Genomic DNA, 25,196 nt, shown 5'->3' with positions numbered 1-25,196 from the left:
GATCATCAACTCGGTGAAGGACGCTCTCTGGGCGGTCCGAAACCTGCTGATCTTCCAGCTGAAGGAGTTGACCCCGACTGAGTGCTGCAGACTGGCACATTCCATGGTCCAGGACTACGTGCTGAGGGACTCGCTGAAGCTTGGGGCAGCTGCTGCCAAGGCGCGGTGGGCAAAGACCACCGTGTAACATCGGCCACATAAGAAGAACAGGGGACCCACGCTGTCATTTGGGCTCCGCTGGCGCCTCAGCAGAAGAGCTGGATAGTAAATGTACAGACTTGTATATAGGAAATATAAATTTCGATGTCTGTATGTAATGAAATGTGTGCATAAGAATGGCACGACCGATTGTATAGAGATCCAAATAATTTTATGAATAAAGTATATTTTTTAAATAAAAAAAGATTCCTAGGCAGTTGCAAACATTATCTCTCTCTCTCCACAGATAATGCTGAGCAGTTCCAGAACTTCTCAGGTTTTGTGGGTTTTATTGCTCGCTGCACTTGATGTTTATCAGTCCCAATCTCTGCGAAACCACAAAGAGTGCGGGAGCAAACCAGCGCCGAAGGAAGGAAGTAATTTGCTGTCATTGTTAATCGCCCCTTGGCACGCCATGTAGCGTGCGAGCGTCCAGGCGTCGGAGTCGCCGTTCGCCAATAAAACGGGAGGCTGTGCGCTCTGCCGGTCTGTCCCAGGGCGATGGAGGTGAAAGGCGATGGGAGTGCGGAGGCTGACAAAGCCGATTTCCAGGCGAGGGTGCAGGGGATGTTGGAGAAAGCGAAGCAGCTAAAACCCGAGGAGCTGGTGTTCCGCTACAAGGGCGTTCTCTACCCCTCGGTGCTGAGCTCAGTCCAAACACTGCAGGCTCTGGGCAACTTCCAGGCTCGTCCCGAAGACCTGGTGATCTCTTCCTACCCCAAATGCGGTGAGACCGTCTGATACTTATCGACTTTTGTTTAAAGTTTGAACAATAGTTCACAGTAAAGAAATGCATTTGAATGAGAAAAAGTTTGTCTCTGCACCGAAGTTCAAAGCTGTTTTCAATCCCAGTCCCTTCTGTACAGATCCTGCCACTTTCACTCATTTGGTGGGATTTCTGCGGGATTGTTAAATCTTCATTATTACTGAGATCTCACAGCTTTTGTTGCTTCTCTTTTGATGGCATGGACTGCTGTAATTACAGCACTTTAGTTGTATCAATATTAACATGATTTGCTGTTCTTTCCATTGAAAATTCAGACGGACAGGTTCAGTTAATTCTCCCGAGAACTCGAAATATCTTTAGAAACCACATTACTCTTCACTTTCTCGGACAGTCAAACTTTCTCGTGCCCCCGTCCATCTCTGCCCTCCCTTTATTCCAACAAAATAAAAGCGCTATATTCATAGACCTCAGTGTCACTGGGCAATGATACGATCTGCCTTATTGACATACAGGAGCCAGCGAGTTCACACTTGCTGCTATCTTTTATTCTTCCATGGGATGTAGGTATCGTTGGCCAAGCTCCTGGAGAGCATGGTGCTGAGCCCCTGCTGTCCATGTGATGTAGGGCCAGCCACAGTGTTGTTAGGAAGAGAATTAGGACCCAGCGACAGTGCAGGAAACGCTGACAGTCAGGATGGGGGCTGGCTGGGAGGGCAACTTGCAGGGGCTGGTGTTCCCATGCTGCTGCTGCTGCCCTTGTCCCTCTGGATGGTAGAGGTGACCGGTTTGGAAAGTGTTACCAAGAGCGTGGATGAATCTTGTGGCCTTTTGGCAGCATAGCCCAGAGAGAGACTGTCTGATTGGAGTGGCCCATTCACACTGTGAGACCATTTGTCAACATTATCCCAACAATCCAGGCTGTACAAAGTGAAGCTCATTATGTTTGGTAAGGATGACTCCCAGAGGGTATGGAGGTAGGCTCTCAGTCTTAGCTTGTGCTCAGAGAGTTGGGCAATAGCTAACCGAGGAAAGCTTGAACTGAAATAATTCTATACCCCCCACCCCTCCATGCAACAGCAATTCTGAACAACGTTTCTCACCGCAACAAAAAGAAATACTGATTTGCAGTAAATTGGTGATAATAAAGTGGCAATCCTTCCACCCATCCATCATGTGCCTGAGAGAGTCAAGTGCTTGCAGCTTCAGTGGAGGCTGAGCACCGGCAGATGAGTGACAATGCAACATCAGCCCAAGTTCTCCAGCTGCCTGCATGCCTGGTTATTTGAGGCGAGGGAAGGAGTCAGGCATTTAGATATTTGCAGATTGTCAAACTCTCCCTCCTGTACATGATATCCAAGCTTGGCATTTCTGACCCTCTATTCATGCTGTGCCAGTTATCTCCATGGCAATGCCCCCCATTGGAGTGAGGGCTTGGATGCTTGGTGGGCTTTTATTAGTTCTGTCCACATTTCTTTCGTTATTCCATTGTTTTTCTGCAGAAAGTGTAGACAGAGTCATAGAGATGTACAGCATGGAAACAGATCTTTCAGTCCAACTCATCCATGCCAACCAGATATCCCAACCCAATCTAGTCCCACCTGCCAGCACCTGGCCCATATCCCTCCAAACCCTTCCTATTCATATACCCATCCAAATGCCTCTTAAATGTTGCAATTGTACCAGCCTCCACCATTTCCTCTGGCAGCCCACTCCATAACCGTAAACCCTCTGTGTGAAAAAGTTTCCCCATAGGTCTGTTTTATATCTTTCCCCTCTCACTCTAAATCTATACCCTCTAGATCTGGACTCCCTGACTCCAGGGAAAAGACTTTGCCTATTTACCCTATCCATGTCCTGCATAATTTTGTAAACCTCTATAAGGTCACCCCTCAGCCTCCAACGCTCCAGGGAAAACAGCCCCAGTCTGTTCAGCCTCTCCCTATAGCTCAAATCCTCCAACCCTGGCAACATCCTTGTAAATCTTTTCTGAACCCTTTCAAGTTTCACAATATCTTTCCGATAGGAAGGAGACCAGAATTGCACACATTATTCCAATAGTGGCCTAACCAATATCCTGTACAGCTGCAACATGACCTCCCAACTCCTGTACTCAATACTCTGACCGATAAAAGAAAGCATACCAAGTGCCTTCTTCACTATCCTATCTACCTGCGACTCCACTTTCAAGGAGCTATGAACCTGCACTCCAAGGTCTCTTTGTTCAGCAACACTCCCTAGGACCTTACCATTAAGTGTATAGGTCCTGCTAAGGTTTGCTTTCAGTTATTTTATTTCTTCACAGGATGTGGTGTTGCTGGCTGAGCCAACATTGATTGGCCATCCCAAACTGCTTTGGTGAAGTTAGTGCCTGACCTGTGATTGGGTTGTGATACATATTTATGTTGAGTATGAAAGCAGCAAGTTGGGAGCATGAAGGGCTGGTGGTTGTGTGGAAGCAAGTATCTCCAATGTAAAATGTGAACGTTCTCAGAACAGTGGAATGTAATACAATTTGTAACTGGAACTAGAGAGTGTTTGTGTCAGTGTTGAAATGAAAAACAGATGTTGAGTGTGTTGGGAAACGCAGAGCAGCAGTGGTATAGGGTTAGGTTGTGATTTGGAGAAAGGGCATGTGTGGTTGGGCTTGGGGGGCGAGTGGATTAACAATGTATTGAAGAAAGTGTAATGTTTCATTGAGAGTAAAATGCATGAAGATTAAAATTTATACTTTTACCATTCTGGTTATATAACCATTTGCTTTCTAGATTGAAGCAGTATCCTTGGTGCCGTGCTACAGCTGTGTAACTTATGGAATAATTAACTGTTTGTTTGGCATCTATCCACCATGAGATGTAGAAGAAGACTCCCCCATCTGGCCCTTCAGTCAGATTTTCACAGCAGAATCAGAAAATCTGTGTTCTGCTTTAAAAAAAACAGAAGCCATCATATCTGTGAAACTGAAAGCAGAATGTTGATGGAAAGACTGCTTGCTCAAATGAATGTAAAGCTCTTTGGAAAACATTCAACAGTTGATTTTTATTGATTAGACTGTTGCTGGTTTCCCTGGAAATCTGTAATTTAAACATGGCAGATCAATCAGAATGTTCAAGACACTCCATGAACTATTTGCTTCATAAGCCCCAACATAACAAATCCATTTGTACTTTTGACAATAACAAGACTTGAGCAACCATCTGGATTGCATTAACTGAGAGTGAGCAGAAGCAGATCCAATAGTAATATTTGAAACAGGATTAGGTAAATATTTGAAGGGGTGAAAAATATAGGAGAAAGAGCATGCAAGTGTGATTAAATAGCCAGTTTTGCCAAACAGCTGTTAGAAACATTGGACTGAATTGTCCTGGGCATTTTTATACTGAAATGTTAGTACCTTCAGCCATATCAAGTCAATTATGGGCGTGTACTTGCATCATTACTGTATTGTTTACAGGAGTTTCCAGTTTAAAACTAATAGAATTATGATCGCTGGCCCCAAAGTGCTCCCCCACTGACATCTCAGACACCTGCCCTGCCTTATTTCCCAAGAGTAGGTCAAGTTTTGCATCTTCTCGAGTTGGTACATCCACATATTGAATCAGAAAATTTTCTTGTACACACTTAACAAATACCTCTCCATCTAAACCCTTAACACTATGGCAGTCCCAGTCTATGTTAGGAAAGTTAAAATTCCTGACCATAACCACCCTATTATTCTTACAGAAAACTGAGATCTCCTTACAAATTTGTTTCTCAATTTCCCTCTGACTATTACGGGGTCTATGATACAATCCCAATAAGGTGATCATCCCTTTCTTATTTCTCTCTTCCACCCAAATAACTTCCTGGGATGTATTTCCAGAAATATCCTCCCTCAGTTCAGCTGTAATGCGATTCCTTATCAAAAACATCAGTCCCTCTCCTCTCTTTCCTCCCTTTCTGTCCTTCCTGTAGCATTTGTATCCTGGAACATTAAACTGCCAGTCCTGTCTATCCCTGAGGCACGTTCCTGTAATTGCTATGATATCCCAGTCTCATATTCCTAACCATGCCCTGAGTTCATCTGCCTTCCATGTTAGGCCTCTTGCATTGAAATAAATGCAGTTTAATTCATCAGAGCTACCTTGTTCTCTGCTGTGTCCCTGCCTGCCCTGACTGTTTGACTAGTTTCTTTTCTCAACTGTACCAGTCTCAGATTGATCACTTTCCTCACTATCTCCCTGAGTCCCATCCCCCACCTTAATAGATTAAATCTTCCTGAGCAGCTCTAGCAAATTTCCCTGCCAATATATTAGTCTCCTTCTAATTCAGGTGCAATCCATCCTTCTTGTACAGGTCACTTCTACCCCAGAGGAGATTCCAATGATCCAAAAATGTGAACCCTTCTCCCATACACCAGCTCCTCAGCCATGTATTCATCTGCTCTATCCTTCTATTCCTGCCCTCACTAACTCACAGCACCAGGAGTAATCCAGATATTACTACTCTCGAGGATCTCCTTTTTAAATTCCTGCCTAACTCTATATTCTCTCTTCAGAATCTCAATCCTTTCCCTTCCTATGTCATTGGTTCCAATGTGGACAATGACCTCCTGCTAGTCCCTCTCCCCCTTGAGATCACCCACTCTGAGACATCCTTGAACCCGGTACCAGGGAGGCAACATATCATTCTGATTTTTTGCTGCTGGCCACAGAAACATCTGTCTGTGCCTTGGACTAGAGAGTCCTCTAACACAATTGATCTCTTGGAACCCAATGTACCCTTCATTGCATTAGAGTCAGTCTCGATACCAGAAACTTGGCTGTTCGTGCTACATTCCCCTGAGAATCCATCACCCCCTACATTTTCCAAAACAGCCTAATGGGGATAGCCACAGAAGACCCCTGCACTACCTGCCTACCTCTCTTACCTTTCCCAGAGTTAACCCATCTATGTGACTGTATCTGCAACTTTTCTCCCTTCCTATAACTGCCATTCATCACATCCCCTTGCTCTTGCAAATTCCTCATTGCTTCTAACTGTCTCTCTAACCGATCCATTTGATCTAATAGGATTCGCAACCAATGGCATTTATTGCAGATACAATTCTCAGTAACGCGTAAACTCTCCCTAAACTCCCACATTCGACAAGAAGAGCATATCACTCTACTCAAGGCCAGTTTTGCTTCTTCCAATCTACATACCCAGAAAATAACACTGTCTTATTCCTCTACAAAACACTGCTTCAGGCTAACTTAATACTTATGGCTTATATTTTTAAGTTTAATCGAGACATATCTCAATAAAACATATAATTAAGAAAGAACCCACTGTGCTCACTACTGCAGATTTACTGTAAGGCCACACTTAAAAATATTCACTTATCTGTTTCTGTGCTGTGACTTTCCCAAACATGTTCCTCCAAGATTAGTTGTGAATTTTACTGTTTGTTCATTTTCTCAGACAACCTCTGCTGTCCAACGATACATGAATTCAAACAGCAAAGGCAGTAAGTGTCTCTTCCTCGTTCTATCTATCTCACTCTCTCTCCTGCACTGACCTCGCCATGAGCTGCCTTTGTCTGTTCCTCTCCCTTTTAAAAGTGCTGTTGTTTTGACTTTTCTTTTCTCTAAAGTTTCAAAACAATGCAACAGCATATAAAACAGTAATTGCTGCTCCTAGAATTCGAGGAAATCACCTCCAACACCTAAAATACCTCACAAAAGGAACAGCTGTTACAGCCAGAAATTTTTCCCGTCCTTCATCTTGGATTACCCAGAATTCTTGCATGTACCAATTTGGACGAAGGGTCTGTTTCTGTGCTATATGACCCAATGACTCTGAATCTTGAGTGGAGAGTTGGCAAGAGTACATGTGGCTATTGTTTGGTTTTGCAACCTCGCCCTTCCCTCATGAGGCACTCCAGCCTTAGTTGCAGCAGTCATCAGGGAAGGTACTCCTGAAGGAAACACTTTGGGGTTTGTCAGGTGCCTGGAGTGGCTGCCTAAGGGAGATGTTAGACATATGATTGTATTCTCTGGTAAGTAATTCTGGAATTTTATATGCATCTTGAGTTAGTGTTCTGCCCTAGGCCAGGTTCTGTTACTGCAGCAAGTGGCTGCTTACATTGATGAAGTAACCAGCTATAATAACTCTTGTATTTATCCATGTTCTACAGGATTTAATTGGGTCTATTTCCTACTTTGCAATATTGCTTCTGAAAATCAAACTGAATCCAAAGACGGAAAACCTGGAGTTCAAAATAAAGTCAAGTTATTGGAATTTGAAAATGCTGTGAGATATGAGGTATATGGATGAGAAATTGTGTTTGATTCTTGTAAAGAAAGTAAAGACTTGCATTTATACGTTGCTTTACATGACCCCTAAAAATCTGTAATGTAGAAAACATGGTGGCCAAGATGTACACAGTGAATTCTCTCAGACAGTAATCTGATAATGACCAGATCTTTAGTTTATGTGATATTGATTGGTGGATAAATATTAGTCAGGACACTGGGAATAGCAGTTCTCTGAAACAGTGCCATGGGAGCCTTTACAAGCAGAGAGCGGGCAGCTGTTAATACATTGCTCATCTGGAAAATCTAGATTGTCAAATTCTAGATTTGTCTGATAACTGCATTAAATGCTTCCAACTACCATGGTGGATTGGAGCCTGATCATTAGTCCAGGGAAATGGATTCTGAGGCCAGTGACATAACCACTATGCTACCATACCCACGTGCTGGTGATATGATTTCAACAGCGAACTGCTAATTAACATAAATTGCAATGGACAACATCTAAATAATGGCATAAATATAACATAGAATTGTGGATGCTGGATATCTGAACCAAAATCAGAAATTGCTGCCGAAACTCAGCAGGTCTGGCTGGCAGCATCTGTGGGGAAAAGCACAGTTATGTTTCCAGCCTGGTACCTGTTCATCCGAAATAATAGCAGCAAGGGAAAGGTGGTATTTATGCTGAAGACAAGGTGGAATCAGCAGATAGGTGGAGACAGAGCACAGACACGGGGAGAACGTGCAAACTCCACACAGTCAGTCGCCTGAGGCCGGAATTGAACCCGTGTCTCTGGCGCTGTGAGGCAGCAGTGCTAACCACTATGCCACCGTGCCTCCCACATAGGAAAGCAGTGGGTTTGGTAGTAAGCGAGGACAGAAAAGAAGCTGAATAAATGATAATGAGAGCTGAGAGTGGGTGAGAATGGATAGGCTGTGCTAAAAGTAACCCACACCATGACAGGCGTGGGTGTGAGGTGGATAAAAAGCATGGAAGGATGGGATCTGACTCTAATGTTATTGAACTCAGTGTGGAGTCTTGGAGGCTGCAGGGTCCCCAAGTGGGAAATGAGATGTTGTTCTGTGAGATTGCAGCAGGCCTGTCAGAAATATTGCCGTGGGAACATGGTGGGGTGTTGAAGTGGTAAGCAATTAGAATCTCGGGGTCATTTTTGCAGAATGTAGGTGTTCTGCAAAGCGGTCTCCCAGTCTGCGGTTTGTCTCCTCACTATAGAGGGGACCAGTCTGTGAACAGCAAGTACAATGGACTAGATTGGGTGATGTCCCTGCATCCTCCACGACTCAACATCGAGTTCAATAACCTTAAGCCAGATCCCACCCTCTCATATTTTCCACCCACTTTCACACTCAGTCCTGTCATAGCATGGCTTGGTTTTAGCACAACCTATCCATTCTCTCCAACTGTAAGCCCTCGAGGTCACTTTATTCAGTTTCTCTTCTGTCCTAACTGACTATCAATAGTACCCTTGTTTACCTATCCTTTTCAGATCTCTGCCTCTCTAAATTCTGTCTCCACCTGTCTGCTATCAGTTCTGATGAAGGCTCACCGGATTCAAAATGTTAACTCTACTGTTCTCCCAAAAATGCTGCCAGAGCTGATGGGCTTCACCAGCAATTCCTGTTTTTGCATCTAAACTATGGCCACGCTCAATGTCTGTGATAATACATTATATTCCTTCATGTGGACATCCAATGAGGGCAGGGTTGCATTTAGCTGTGGTTTATACTTCCCACTCCCCACTGTCATGACCCCAGTATGAAGAATACCGAATGGGGAGGTGCCAAACTCCCATGGAATGTAGTGCACAAGGGGGTCAGTGCCTTCAGCTGAGGAAAAGGGATAAGGAGCTAAAAATAAAGTTACTGAAGGAATATGTCCCATCCATTGTAACATGAGAATTGTAGGATTCACAAGGAACAAAGCTTGCCTGTTAGCGTCCTGATAGTTGCACGATACAATGGTAATGGAATTGTTGACTGATCAGCGTAATTTAATAAATCCATGTTTAAGCCTCATCAGACAACTGTTTCTTCCAAACATCCTTCCTGTAACAGGTCATGTCTCAATGTACTCATGTACTCAATCCTAAGTATTATGAAAGCCACTCAATGTTCCCAATCTATTGACTATCTGGTCCAAGCATCTCATCAGATTAACACAAGCTCTTGTGAATCTGAATGAATGTATTTTCTGTTATTAAGTTAGGGAGGTGACATCTATTCTGCTCCTTTTGTGCATCCTGCTCATTGCCAATGAATGAGCTCAGGTTCTACACTGTCTCATCTGAATTCACAATGCTTGCTCTCTTCATGATGTACTCCATTTCCTTATTAGAATGGACATAGTGCTAATGTCACTGGATCAATCATCCAGAGACCCAGCTTAATGCTTGGGTAACATGGGTTCAAATCGCACCATAGCAGCTGCTGGCATTTAACCTCAAACAAATAAAAAGCTGCAGTTGGAAGCTAATCTCAGTAATGGTAACCATGAAATTATAATTGATTGTTGTGAAAACCCATCTGGTTCATCAATGCCCTTTGGGGAAGGAAATCTGCTGTCCTGACCTAGTCTGGACTATGTGGGATCTAGACCCACAGCATTGTAGTGACTGTGAAACGCCCCGAGCACGCAATTAGGGCAATTAGGGATTGGGATTAATGCTGTCCTTCCCAGTGAATCTTGCATGCCATGACAAAGCTTTAATTTCCAGGCATTGGCACAGAAACAGTAATTTGTAAAAGTAGGAAGAAGTGTTGATATTGTTTTTGTAACATTCTTCCCTCAAATTGTAGGTGGTATTTTTCATTATGCTATTTTGGCACCCTTGTTAATTCTTAATTCATTCTTCATAGCATCTTGCCGATTCTAAATAACCAGCTTCTAAGAATTAGTGCTGGCACCAAATTGTGTTTCCTTAAATAGGATAACTTACTTAACATGAGTACTTTTCTACAATATAACTGTAACACATAATATATAACACATAATATTAAGTACATTTCAAAAATTACTTAGTTTGCTGTAAAGTGCTTTGATTCAGCCTAATAGTCATGAAAGGTACTATATAAATACAAGTCTTAATTTTGTTATTTTGACATTGATGTCTTTTTGAGATATGCTGCATTGAAGTATGAGCTCTGTGCAAAAGAGGAACAATCAGCAAAAGTCACTTTAGATGGCTATTGAAACTTATTAGGTTGCAACACAGATTGTTGTATTTAATGCTTTAAGCAAGAGATAAGTTACAATTTCATTGCCCATTATCTCAAACCAGGTATATATATCCCAATAACAAGTTAATCTTTTTCCTGTCGACTTTGATTTCTCACAACTGTGTCTTGCATTCCAATTGATTGACACCTTCTGTGAGTCAGTGTTAAGGTGACAGATTTGTTTGCACTGTTGCATGCTTTATGAATAAGCAAATAGTTTGCATTTTATGAGAAAACCTTTTTATTAAATAAATTCTTATTTACATAAGAAAATGTCAATGACCTTGAGAAGTTTCCACAGGAATGTTTATGATGTTTCTCTCGCACCATTTTAAGTTTCCATATTTTGCACGAGAAGCTGAGTAAAGTCCTTTTAATATATGGGAGCAATTCTATCTCATTTATGAACTAGCTGCACCCAGTTGGATTTGTGTGTAACTTCAGTTTATATTCTAATCCCTGCTGAGAAGATCTTTGAGTAAAAGATTTTTGTCCTAAAGTTTCGTAACTTTCCTTCATTTATCCTTTGGTCCTCCTATCCTGATTTAATTGAAAATAATTTTTTAGACCTGCTTTGTATTCAATGTAATATTTCATGTGATGTGATGAAGTTTCCTTTTGATCTTCTCTTTGTGCACTGTAGAACTCAAGTTCATCTTTGCTTTTCTGAAATCCCTGCATGGTATTTGGGCAGCACGGTGGCACAGTGGTCAGCACTGCTGCCTCACAGTGCCAGAGACCTGGGTTCAATTCCCACCTCAGGTGACTGACTGTGTGGAGTTCTCCCCATGTCTGCATGGGTTTCCTCCGGGTGCTCCGGTTTCCTCCCACAGTCCAAAAAGATGTGCAGGTCAGGTGAATTGGCCATGCTAAATTGCCTGTAGTGTTAGGTAAGGGGTAAATGTAGGGGTATGGGTGGGTTACGCTTCAGCGGGTCGGTGTGGACTTGTTGGGCCGAAGGGCCTGTTTCCACACTATAATGTAATCTATTCTGAGGATCTCTTATTTTTCTGTCATCCTTTCTAATTCCTGCTTTGTGGTGTGATGATTAGAATTCAACATGGCACTGCCGAGTAAAGATAGCCAAGTTACAAAGCTCCTGACAAATCTTTGTCAAATCTAATCTCAGCAGTTGGACTCGAAACGTCAGCTCTTTTCTCTCCTTACAGATGCTGCCAGACCTGCTGAGATTTTCCAGCATTTTCTCTTTAGCCTGAATTAGAGGCTTGATTCTGATATTGGACCCTGAAAGTATGGCAGTATCCACATTAGGAGTTATGAATAGTGGCTGGTATCCCTAATGTTAAAGCATGCTGCTTTGACAGTACAGAGGGAGCTTGGTTGTATGCTTATGACACTATTGATTTAGCTGAAGTATCATGAAGTTCTGGTGTCATCATTGCTGTTCAACTGGAATCTTTCTTCATCCACTCTCTAATAACTGATACAAAAACAGAAAATGCCTGAAAGACTCACTGAACAGGTCAGAGAGATTCAGTTGAAATAGGAATGGAATTAATGTTTTAGGTTGATAATTTTATTTTTATTGGGAGATATTTGGCAAAATGTTAGCAGAAATAATTTTGTAAGTACAAAATAATCTCTGCCTTTGTTGTGGTGCAGTTGCCCTTCCTGGCCTGCCATTTCTTACACATGTTTATTTGGTTATTCATTCAAGATGATGAAAAGTTTTCAGTCTCCTCGTATTTATGGATTGCACACTCATTACAACAATCTACCACCGTCTATAAATGAGAAGAAAACAAAGGTAAGATTACATTAAATGTCAGTGCACAATAGTGTGAGACCAAACCAAGATTTTAATCACCTTAACCACACTTTCAAAGGACTAAATTGATTTGATCCTGATCCCATTTGGTTGACTCATGAACCCAGTAGTATACAAATCATTCCTTGTGGCACAGTAGTAGTGTCCCTATCCCTGGACCAGAAGGCACAGGTTCAAGTGCCAACTGCTCCAGAGGTTCATCTCTGGAGCAAATTGATTAGAAAAAGTAGGATAAATAAGAAAAATTAAAAAGTCTTTCCATTAACTCCATAGTGGGTTGCAATCATATGCTTTCTGGGTGAGGCTGAATTTAGATCATACTCCAGGAAGACTTGCTGATGAATTTTTAAAAAACAAAAATCTCATAGCCATAACTTGCATCCAATAGCATTTTCTTATTAAAACAAACCACATTCCAAAAGTGATGTGTATACCTTGCACACCTTTAATCAAACAGTGAGATTATGATTTCTATACACAAACCAGACAGAACTAGTTGAATGAGTTCAAGTAAGGTTGAACTCCATTTTATAATTACAAAACTGCTTTGAGTAAAAGTCATGATTTGGAGATGCCAGTGTTGGACTGGGGTGTACAAAGTTAAAAATCACACGACACCAGGTTATAGTCCAACAGGTTTAATTGGAAGCACTAGCTTTCGGAGCGCTGCTCCTTCATCAGGTGGTTGTGGCGTATAGGATCATAAGACACAGAATTTATAGCAAACGTTTACAGTGTGATGTAATTGAAATTATACAAAAGATGAGAGACTTAACAAACAATCCAGGTCGTTTTCAAAATATAATTTCAATTACATCACACTGTAAACTTTTGCTGTAAATTCTGTGCTTTATGATCCTATACTCCACAACCACCTGATGAAGGAGCGTCGCTCCGAAAACTAGTATGCTTCCAAATAAACCTGTTGGACTATAACCTGGTGTTGTGTGATTTTTAACTTCGAGTAAAAGTACTTTAATAATTGATCCATATGGAAGTGTATTTTAAGCAAAGTGGAAATTGGTTAGGATGGTTTTGATTTCCCAAACCCTTGGGTTTTATGGTCATCTAATGTCTGGGTCTTTCTCTCTGGGTTCCAATCGAGCTAGCCAATCAGATAAGGTATTGGAGAGGTAAGGACCGGCAAGGGAATATACATAGACCCAAGGAATCCAGGAAGGAAAATGGATAAAAATGAAAGCTGCAGAGAAAAGCAGTGGTAGTTGTTTTTTAACTTCAAACATTTTTTGCGTGTCACAGCAGGTTTGATCAGTACCTAGTGTGATAAGCCTTAGCTGGCAGAGTCCCAGTTGAAGTTTGATTTCTGTAATAAGATCATAAACATGACTGTCATCCAGAAATTGCAGAGTATAGGTCAGGCCTTTGTTTTATATAGACAAAGGCTGAGTCATATCAAATAAACTTGATGGCCAAATTAATAGAACACGAGAGCATGCTGGTTGCATGGCATCCATCAGCCTAGAAACTGGAATATGAAAAATATCTAATTAACAAGAAAGGTGAGGTTTCAGAGTAAACCATGAACAAGACAGAGTGTAATGTCTTCTAATAATGCTGACAGTATTTCTCATTAGTAAATCGAACGTTGATTGAAATTGGGTTTGCAAACTACACTGGAGGATTTCCCCTGGTTAAACTGAAAGCAGAATAGATGGTGGTAATATTCTGTTTGGCTCACGCTCCACTTCTCTGCAGAAAGATTAAATGCTTTTGTCTTGTTACCTCTCCACAGACATTGGTTGTATTTCGCAATCCCAAAGACAATGCAGTGTCCTACTATCACTTCTGTCAGAATAATCCTTTACTGCCCACCTATTCATCTTGGGATGAGTTCTTCAGAAAGTACATGACTGGAGAAGGTAATGCATCTTGGCTACAATTACTCGTGGGTTTAGACATTCCCAGATGTATAGTTCTTTCAGAATTTTACTCACATATTAGCTATACACTATCAGCATAATACGAGTTGGGCATTGCTGAAAAAGATGTCTTTTATTGAAAAATTTCACCTGCACTCACCAGGACATTTTGCAAAAACACCAGTTCAAAGAATGAACCAGCATTTATATGACGTGAGAGGAGACCTCTGAATGGCTGACAAGTGGACTCAGATTGGTGGAAGCATTTCCTGATGAGTGCAAAACAAAAAAGTTTTGAGAAAACAGTCTTTTTTCATCGATAGTCAAGTTCTCTAGTAGCAAACGAATATCTGTACATTCCCAGATTTTGGAAAAGCTGACATCACGCATACAAATATATGCAGCAAAGCAAAAAAGAAATATCTGTAGTCGAGGAAAGTTTTCTGGAAAAACTTTGAAGCATTAGAAAAACAATGCATACAGGCAGGCAGACTTTTTCTTTCAGTCAAACTAAGGTTTTCTTTTCTGACTATTTATTTCCTAGTACAAATTTCAGTGTAAAAGTGGTTGATGGGATGCTGTCGAGCAGGCCAGCATCAAGTACATTGATGTGGTAATCCAGGAGCAATCTCAACCTGGATCCTTCTCTTTGAGTCCCCTTCAGCAGAACCTATCTGTGGCTGTAGCTTCTGCCCCACTGGCACTTAAACCATTCTTTATCCCCAGTCTGGCTGTGACCCACTTGTACTCAGGCCCTCTGAGCCACCTAAGGAGATATTAGGGCAGGTGACCAACTATTTGGTCAATGAGGTAGACCTTTAAGGAGAAAAGAGTGTTAGAAATGTTGGGGTCTTTAAGGAGAGCATTCCAGAGCGTAGGACCAAATAACCAGCTTCCGATGGTGGGTCAATTTGAAACTGTTAAAATGAGGCACCGGCTTCTGTTCCAGGAAGGAGTCACCTTCATCATGAAGTTGAGAAAAGTAAAAATGTTGATGGGGGCGAGGTGTTAAGAGCTGAAGTGTGATGCAATCTGCCTACCATCATCTTTCTCTCGTTGACAAGAATCAGAGACATCATGTACACATGATGACCAAATGCTTAATTAAACACCCCTTGTCTAAGGGTCAAAGGCTGGGTTTAATGTAGCAGTGACATCCTGCTCACTGGGTTGGAGAACTGGCAGGAACCTCTTGTTACCGTGGGGATACCCGACCAAGTTAAGCACAGCTCAGGCACTTGGTGACCAAAGATGGGGCTTTCCTTGGGTTTAAGAACATGTCAGTGCCACTGGGAACAGAGGCTTCTGCAGGGAATGTGCCAAGGGCCAGCCTGATGGTCACCTCTATATCCCTGGATACTGATGATTGTGGGGATTACAGAAAGGGGGTCACCCAAGGGGCAACAAAGGGCTGGGTCAGAGCTAAGAGAAGTAGGGGATAGTTCTCAGTAACCCAAGCCCAGTCCACATTTCCAACGCTGGGAATTCAGCACCGAGTGTCTGTGACGCATCAGCCACTCCCCAAACCATCTCCACCTCCACCCTTCCCAACTGCAATCCAAGGCCACAGCGACAGCCAAAGTAATTTGAAGGGCATCCTGCAGGAGGGAGTGGAGAGCCATGTGGCTCCCATTTAATCCTGAGGCACCATTTAAATTCCAGCGGGCTCCAAAGCATCAAGTGGATTAGTTGCTTACGTCATCCTTTCCTGCTTCAAACATTCCCAGGATGTGTGTTTTCTTGGGAGATTGATGCAGGCCATAGTTCGTAATCACGTGAGCCTGGCCGCCATGTTTGCTGCTGTAATGGGCTGGATTAAATTCTACCCAGTGAGATTCAAACACCCACCACTTACTCTGGCTCATATGGAATTTGGTGCACCTTAATTTTGGCCAGTCCCTGAACTAAGAAAGGGGAGTATGGCACTCTCCCTTCTTGCAGTCCCTTCACCACCAAAGAACTAGACTTCAGTTTAAAGAGTTGATGTTAATCTTCTCTGTCACCAATCTGCACAGATTATGGGGTGGGTGGTTGTGGGAGAGGCCTGTTTGTGTTCTTCCCCCTGCCACCCTGCCATACCCCATCACCACTTTGTATTGCCTGGCTCCGTGAACAGCAAGGCCTCCAACAGGAAAGCTGGTTGCTAATGGCCACATCATCATTTCTGTCAACTTCGGGTGTGAGTCCATGGCCAGGCACACACCCAGGAATAGGAGCACAAATCTCCCAGGCCTCAGGCTCCACGTGGTGAAATAATTCACAAACTGCTTAGCTCTTCCTTCACCCCAATCCTAGTGAACGTTGACCCAGAAACATTTCACTGACCCTACAAAATCAAAGGTGGAAAATCTTCATTTATTTTTAATCACATGTTCTGTCTTTGAGAGCTTTATGACCTCTTAATGGTGGTCCTTTTTGATTGTTTTTGCAGAACCAGCAAACAGATGCTTGTAACTGTTTGTACAGGCGTATCTAGCTTAACCTACACGCCCTCCCCTCACAGCACCTTATCTATTTGTCTGTAACATCTACCATTGTTTGCAGGCACATTTCATTCTCGTATGCACACTTTAGCTAATGCAAAAGTAATTATATATTTCCTTCACATAGTTTTCATTCGTGTTAACTCAGCTCTTGGCTGAAACAATTATACACCGGTGTGAGTTCATTTACCTTGCATAAATAACTATGGTTGCAGAAGTAACACTGCTTTACCTATATCCCACACTTTGATCTTAATGAGTCTTAAACTCGACATAGAATCCGTACAATGTAGAAGCAGGCCATTTGGCCCATCAAGTCCACACCGACTATCCAAAGCGTACCCCACCCATACCCACCCCATCCCTGTAATCCTGCGTTTGCTACGGTCAATCCATCTAACCCACACATGGGTAATTTAGCATGGCCAATCCACCTAACCTGCACATCTTTGGACTGTGGGAGGAAACCGGAGCACCCGGAGGAAACCGATGCAGACACAGGAAATGTGCAAACTCCACACAGATAGTGGCCTGAGGGTAGAATTGAACCAGGGTACCTGGCACTGTGAGGCTATGATGCTCTGAAGAACTAAGTGGTGTGTGATTATATGCCCCTCTGCTTTGTGTTCTCGCAGCAACCTATATTCAGCTTCAACAAACGAAACAAAGAGAAAGGTTAGACATTTCATCTATTTCCCCGCTGACTTGATTCTTAGTTTCTTCCTCCTGATTTAATGTACTTGCTTTGCAGTTTCTAACTTTAGTACTGGCCTTCTTAACATTGCTGAAAACTTCAATCCTGAATTTCTGCAGGAGTTCTCTCAGTCATCTGTTGTGACTCTGACAAGAAAATATCTGGATCCCCTTCCTTCCCTCTCCCGAATGGGGAACTGCATGAACAACTCTTCTAACTGCTTTTGGCCATTCACACAAAAATCCAGTCAGACATTCCAGAGAAACCTCCCAGAGAGTGGTTTGGTGTGGAGCTTGTATTCCAAAAGAACAATTGTGCAAATAGCATTGATGCATCGAACAGTGAGCTAAACATGTCATACAGCTATAGAAGTTTACAGCACAGGAAAAGGCCCTTCGGTCCTTTGGGCCTGTGCTGGACAAAAACAAACTCCCAATTATTCTAATCCCAGCCTTGTTCGCCTTGGCATCACAAATTAACATCCAAATACTTCCTAAATGTTATAGGATTTCTGCCCCTACCATCCTTACAGTCCACTACAGTCAGGAATGGAAGAACACAAATGCATTGAGGTGGGAGGAGGCTTGTGTACAGCATGGATGGATTGTGCCAAGTGGCTTCTTTTCTATGTTGTAGATAAATATCTAATTTTTCAGCAGTCTCACTAGTTTTCCAAAGAAATGATAATTAAACTCCTGGCCAGATTTCTAATATAAACTAGGTGTGTAAATACTATTGGTGATGGTGTGTTAGTACAGAATCAAACACTTACTCAGGCAAGTTTCCATTTTAATTTGTATTGGAAAATATAAAGCGAGGACTGAATGATGAGTTAAATCTGAATTTTGTCTGTTTGCCCCAGTCTGATATTTCTCTCCCTCCAGCCTGACTGCACCTACAGGCTGCCTGTCATTTTAATTCTCTTGATGTAATGCTCTGTGACTTCACTTTTGTAAGTTTTTAATTCTAAACAAATGTATACCTTAACATTTACCAGCTGCATTGTAATAAATCAAATTCACAGGTTTAGGTCTAAGGGACACTACTCTGTTAAGACACCAGTAGATCTATTCATAAGGAGCAAATCACATTCACAGTTGTGTTGTGTTCAACAGTGGTCGATGCTGTATCACTGGATATTGTGTTGCAAGGTTACCCCTTCTGTTTGAAGAGAATGAGGAACTCAATTACAGAAATGATTCTTGAGTGGGGGGGAGCACTGAGTCTGAGAGAAATACTCAGTGTAGCACAGAATCATATATGTTACTGAATCTATGATTAATATTATTTTTCTCTGATGCTACTTTTTATTTTAAAACAGTTTGTTGGGGCTCCTACTTTGATCATGCTCTTGTGTGGGAGAAACATTTTGATGATGAGAATGTGAAGATTATCACATATGAAGAGCTGAAAGAGGTCAGTATATTTTCTGTGTAGATTAGTATACAGGACTCCCTTTATTGGGGGATAATTACCAAGGAGGAGAATGTGAGGACTGCAGATGCTGGAGATCAGAGCTTAAAAATGTGTTGCTGGAAAAGTGCAGCAGGTCAGGCAGCATCGAAGGAGAAGGAGAATCGACGTTTCGGGCATAAGCCCTTCTTGAATATTAGAGTGGGAACAGTTAACAGAATGGTCAACCTTTATTTCCCTCTTATGAGGAACAATCCCCCTTGCTTGTTTTGTATCTGGTAAAAATTCTCTCTGTAGTATTTTACAGCAGCTAATTCGCACCAATGCAGTTTACATGACCACAGTGAGTCTCTACTCCTTTGTCACAAAACTGGCATAAAATTATCTCTCGATCGTTTGTATCAGAAACTTAATTTATGTAGAAAGTATAAGGAAGTTTGTTTTTGGCAGAAAAGAGTTTTGCCAATTGAGTAGAAGTTTGTAAAATTAAAAACAATTGATAAATTGATTGAATCATTTGTGTTGATTCTGAGATGAGGCTGAAGATGAAAAGTTAGAAAGAGAATATTAAGAAGGCATGTCAGGTGGAACCCAAGCAATAATAAGATAAAGAAGTACATGACCAGGGCAGGCTGTTGAAGTAAACAATATGAATGAGTATCATACATAAATTGATATGTTTTAGTTCAGAAAAGGAAGGTAACTGGTTTTGGCATAAGATTGAGCTGACAGTATAATTTGTAACAGGGTGTGTAACTTTGTTGTTAATGGGGAAACACCCATGACTCCTGATGCATTTGCCATATCCATGTCTTTCCTTTACTAAAAATTAACCAGAACCTAACTGGAATTGGGTGATAACACACTGAGTCAGAGGTCAGGAGCACATGATAGGATAATGCAATACTGAGGGAATGCTGCACTGTTGCTGTCCCTGTTGTCCAGACCATTATGTATCCCTCAAGCAACACCCAATGCCACAAAATTGCTCTGAAGTTCAATGATCATTCAGTCAATTTTTATTTTATTCTTTGTTGCAAGCTCTATGTTATTGTTCTACAGAGATCTTTGATATTTGTCAAAGTTTAACATTGACTCCATGGTATTGCCCTAATTTCCATGACTGGCACTTCATACCATCAGCCAGTATATGGTTCAGAGTAAGGGTTGTCTGAGATAATCTTCTGCCATCAGTCCTCCTTTGTCTATACTTTGTCTCGGATCTTTCTAATGGTCAGTGCTAGAGTATGCTCTCCCCCCCCTACTACAGTCTATGCAGAAGAGGCATTGTTCTCAGTTAACAAGCTAGTTTATTGTATGTAAATATCATTACATACTGTTCAGGTATAAATATAAGGACTCTGCTCCCTACAAAGGCTCATGTAGGACTCACTATCTTCACTCAGACCATGATGCTCAGTTTCACATTTGATTCCTCTTGAACCATTATCTTATATATCAGGTTGGTCAGTGCCCTCTGAGTGTTTGGTTCAGACCTCAGTTTAACATTTCGTCCAAGGGACCACACCTCTGACCATGAGCCAATCCAGCAAAGCCGCATTACATTATGATCCATGGTCCTGGGTATTAGCAGATGCAGTTTAAAAGAAGGGGTCTCCCATTTGAGATGGAAATTCAGAGAAATTGTTTCTAAGAGTCTTTAGTCTTTTGAACTCTTGTCTTTAGAGAGTGATGGAGGCCAAGTCATTTAATATTTCTAAGGAAGAGATAGACTGACTCTCTTGTTAATTAAGAAGCTACGGTTATCATGAGTAGGCAGGAAAGTGAAATTGAGGCCACTATAAGATCAGCAGAGCAGGCTAGAAGTGCCAAATGGCCTGTGTCTGCTCCTAATTCATATAGAGGCATAGAGTCACGGAATCAGACCCTTTGGTCTGACTTGTCCATGCTAACCAGATATCCTAATCTAATCTAGTCCCATTTGCTAGCACTTGACCTATATCCCTATCCCTTCCTATACATGTACCCATCCAGATGGCTTTGAAACGTTGTAATTGTACCAGCCTCCAGCACATCCTCCTCCCTTTGGTCCAACTTTGTCCATGCTGACCAGACTTCCTAAACTGATCAAGTCCCATTTAGAGTCATAGAGATGTACAGCACAGAAACAAAGCTGGCATTCACCTCCATGCTCGAGGCTGGGAGCGCACGCTGGAATGATCTCGAGGCCAGAAGTCCAGTGCAACAGTGCAGCTGAGGTCATGCCGAGCCGCCGAGAGACTGTCAACAGCTATACATTTTAATGCAAGGCACAGTTCTTTTTGTTCACTTGTGGGATGTGGGTTTTGCTGGCTGGGCCAGCATTTATTAGCTGTCCCAAGTGGCCCTTCAAGATACCGATGAGCTGCCTTCTTGTACCTCTGCTGCCCATGTGCTGCAGGAAGACCCACAATGCCACGAGGGAGAGAAGTCCAGGATTTTGACCCAGTGACACTGAAACCATGGAAACAGCAGGAACATGTGTACACATTGTGCACACTTCAGGTTAACAAAGTAAGTCATTACTGGCTTGTTTCTTAGGACAATCCCCTGACTGGTCAGAGTTAATCTGCCTCATTTGAAATCTGAATAAAGTGTAGCAGTTAACAGTCCATCATCTCCATGGCACCACCTCCTAGAACCAGAGTTTGCTTACAGACCAATCAGAACTCTTCTCTCATCCAGAATGAATATTAGCTTCTTGTTTATTGGTATTTTTCTTATGAAGTGTCCTGATGCCTGCAAGATGCAAAGCTTCAACAAAATGTGTTTTCTTTCAGCAACACTCCATTTAATCATCATCTATTTCCTCTTTTGCTGACCTTACTTTAGTAGGTTGCCCTGTGGCAGAGTGTGACTTTCTATTTTTGGGAAACGATTCCATCTGAAAAATCAAAATCACAAGGTTTTTCATGTTTTCTTTCAAGTTGACTCAAACTACCATAGAGGAAAATATCTTTCTCCTCAAACACTGTCGCAATGACTTTGTGATCTCGCTTATGGCTTTAGAGAGAGAGAGAGAGGGAGAGAGAGAATCGAGTGAAACAATGTAGGAAATAATGAAGTTACTACTGGTGACATTTGACCCCTATCTTTTTCTAAGCAAGGGCTGGAAGGGGTTGCTAAAAAGACAAGGGTCAAGTAAACGGAAGATTGCTGTGGAATATATTAAAATCTCTTGCACGCTTTTACATTTCCACAATTGCAGCTTTCCGATGTATTTTGAGATGCACATGGTCAGACAGAGGCCTAACATGCCATGCCTTGCCTTAGAGTGAGTCTTGATGTGCTGAATTTACCCATTTATTTTGATTTACCGACTTCTCAGGTTTTCTATTCATTTTGATCCTGTGGGTGTGTTTCCCCCCAATAGGATTTGGCGAAAGGGGTGCAGTCGATAGCAGAATTCTTCGGCCTGTCTCTGAGTGAGGAACAGATTCAAAAGATTGCCAGCAGAGCTACCTTCCAGGCCATGAGTGACAACGCCCAGAAAACTCACTCCAGCATCGGCAAGGTTATCTTCCGAAAGGGTAGGTAGAAATGAACTCTCGTCAGGGTCTGAAATGCTCAGTTTGGGAAGGGAAGATGGAATGTGTTGATGCTGTTCATTGATCCTTGCAGCTCAGAAGAGTTTTTCTGACCCACTGTGAAAGCATGCTTCGTCTCTGCTTTTGTCTTGTAATCCTCCAAATGATGAACAAGGAACAGGAGTAGGCCATTCGACCCCTTAAGCTGGCTCTGCCATTCAATAAGAACATGGTTAATCTGATTTTAATCTTAACTGTACATTCCTGCGTAACTCAGATAATCTTTCATCCCCTTGGTGACCAAGAGTCTATCCACCTCTGCCTTAAAAATATTTAAAGATTCTGCATCGACTGTCTTTGAGGAAGGCAGTTCCAAAACCTTCAACTTTCTGAAAGATGTTTTATTTTCCATCACCTGTGTTTTAAACGGACAAACGTTGTGCACACTCTGACCCCTAGTTCTAGATTCTCTCACAAGACAATCCTTTCAAGATCCACAAGGTCAAGCCTCCTCAGGATCGTATATGTTTCAATTAGTGGCATGGTGGCTCAGTGGTTAGTACTGCTGCCTCACAGCACTGGGGAGCTAAGTTCAATCCCAGTCTTGGGTGACTGTCTGTGTGGAAGTTGCATGTCCTCCCTGTATCTGCATGAGTTTCCTCTGGGTGCTCCAGTTTCTTCCCACAGTCCAAAGACCTGTACGTTAGGTGAATTGGTCATGCTGAATTGTGTGTAGGCGAGGTAGGGTAGCCAAGCTAAATACAGGGATGGAGTGGAATGCTCTTCAGAGAGTTCGTGCAGACTCAATGGGCCGAATGGCCTCCATCTGTATTGTAGGGATTCTATGTAAGTCACTTCAGACTGTTCTAAATTTCCAGAGGAAACAGGTCGAGACTTTCTTGTGTAAAGACAATCAACTCATTGCAGGTGTTAGTCTAATAAACCTTTTCTGAACCACTTCCCATGCATTAAGATTCTCCCATATACCCAGTGACCAGTGCTGTACACAGTACTCCAGGTGAGGTCTCACCAATGCCCCATAAAACTGAACAGTAGCCTCTCTCCCCTTGCATTCAACTCCTCTCTCAATAAAATAACACATTCTATTAGCTTTCCTGAATACCTGCTGTTCCTGTATTCTAACCTTATGTGATTCATGCACAAAGGCACCCATAACTCTCAGCATCTCTCAGCTGTGCAATCTTTAGCCATTTAAATAATATGCTTCTTAATTTCACACTTTCCTACACTATACTCCATTTATATCCCTTTGCAGGCTCATTATGTCCTCTTCACAACTCAAATTCTTCACCTTCCTTCATTCTCCAGTGCCCTTTTCAAATTATTTATTGGATTTTTCACAAATATTCGTAGTAAATCTGTTGAAGATGGCAATGGAGTAAGTGAATTGGTGGAGATGAAGCCCAGAGGGAGGGAAAGACACTCAGGCAGACAAAGGGATGGATAATGGTAAACCAGAAAGAAAGAAAAGCTGATAATGGAGACTATAAGTAGGTGAAAATGTGTTGACTCTACCGAAAGCCGCTCATGTCATGTCAGGGTGTGATCTGGATAGAGGACATGAAAGAAGGAAGGACATGTGGGTAAAAGACATGTTCAGGATCTAAAAATTACTGAACTCACTGAGTCCTGAAGGCTGCACAGTAACCGAGTAGAAAATGAGACGCTGTTTGTCCAGTTTTCCCTGAGCCTCACTGGAACTCTGCAGCAGGCCCGAGATGGAAGTGTTGCCATGGGAACGTGGTGGTGTGTAGAAGTGACAGGCAACTAGTGGCAGGATTCTACATTACTGGCCCAAATTAGTTTTAACAACTTTGCTTTGTTTTTAATCTAGGTGTGGTTGGAGACTGGAAATCCCTTTTCACTAAAGAGCAGAGTGAAGAGATGGATGCAAAGTTTGAAGCATGTTTAGCAGGAACAAAATTAGGAGCAATGTTGAAGTATGACCTCTACTGTCAGGAGTAATTAACAACACTGAATATTGTGACAGACAAGGAATACATTCTGTTTGGAGAAGACAAGTGTTCAATACTGTGAATTCAAACATCAAAACACCTCAATTTAAAAACAGAAAATGCAAAAATAAACAACAGATTACCAATGATAGCTAAATGTTACAGCTTCAGAGCTAAACCTGTTGTGACTTTGTAATTCTGGGGCCATAACATTTCGCAATTCAAGCCCTCAGCTTCTTTCACCCCACACACCCTCCCTACCTCCACAGTGCTGACCAGTACCAATCCTCCACTTCACCTCAGCAGAAACCAATCCAGCCCAAACACTCTCTCAATTCATCAAAGCTGAATATTGCCTGAAGTGTACTGTATTAGCGCAGCCTCACAAACTCTGCAATGCTGGAACTGCAACATGTCATACCCAGGACAAGGACGATTATAGGTCAGCGCAGTAAGATTTGTTGTTAACTGTAAACAGGCAAGCAGAGCAGTTGTCACTACCTCATCTCAACAGGATGGAGGTCACAATGATTCTTCCTTCACCATAATTTCATCGATGGAACAGTAGGGCTAGAGAAGGAGATGAAATACTCCCATAAATGAAAGAGTCACATTTTAAATTGTATTAAAATATCAGAAGATGCTACGCATATCTTAAGCACATTTTAAATATAGTTCTGCTTAATAATATAATAAGCACTGCAGACACATTTCAGTTTCATGATTCATTTGGCTAAATAACTTTTTTTCCATACTCCTGCTCTGAAGACCCACTGCCAACATTCCAAAAGTGCTGGATTTTGAAAGTTAGAATGAACTACCATTTCACTAACAAGTGATAAAATATAGAGAAGGGAAACCTTAACTTTTTCCTGAGGAAATTTGTCTTCAAATGTTGCTGTTAATTTGTAAAATTCTGAATTCTCCAGTCTTTGTTTGGAATGTATTTTAAAACAATGAGAATTCTAGCATCAAAAATAAAATGAGTTACTTTGGA

At 42.0% G+C, this 25,196-nt stretch overlaps 1 protein-coding gene across 1 annotated transcript; it reads left to right on the top strand.

Moving 5' to 3' along the window:
• Nucleotides 1–615: 615 nt before the first annotated feature.
• On the top strand, nt 616–25,196 carry LOC122552661 (sulfotransferase 6B1-like). Its single transcript, XM_043695482.2, has 7 exons — nt 616–925; nt 7,080–7,207; nt 12,116–12,205; nt 13,980–14,106; nt 18,605–18,699; nt 22,070–22,226; nt 24,079–25,196. The coding sequence occupies exons 1-7, from the start codon at nt 700–702 to the stop codon at nt 24,207–24,209; spliced, it is 954 nt and encodes a 317-aa protein (XP_043551417.1). The 5' UTR covers nt 616–699; the 3' UTR covers nt 24,210–25,196.

The sequence above is a fragment of the Chiloscyllium plagiosum genome, unplaced genomic scaffold, assembly GCF_037043375.1.
Source record: "Chiloscyllium plagiosum isolate Xiang-an unplaced genomic scaffold, Cpla_swu_hap1 HiC_scaffold_10, whole genome shotgun sequence".
NCBI lineage: Eukaryota > Metazoa > Chordata > Chondrichthyes > Orectolobiformes > Hemiscylliidae > Chiloscyllium > Chiloscyllium plagiosum.
Note: the sequence above shows the minus strand (reverse complement) of the source record. Positions and strands in the feature narration are given on the sequence as shown.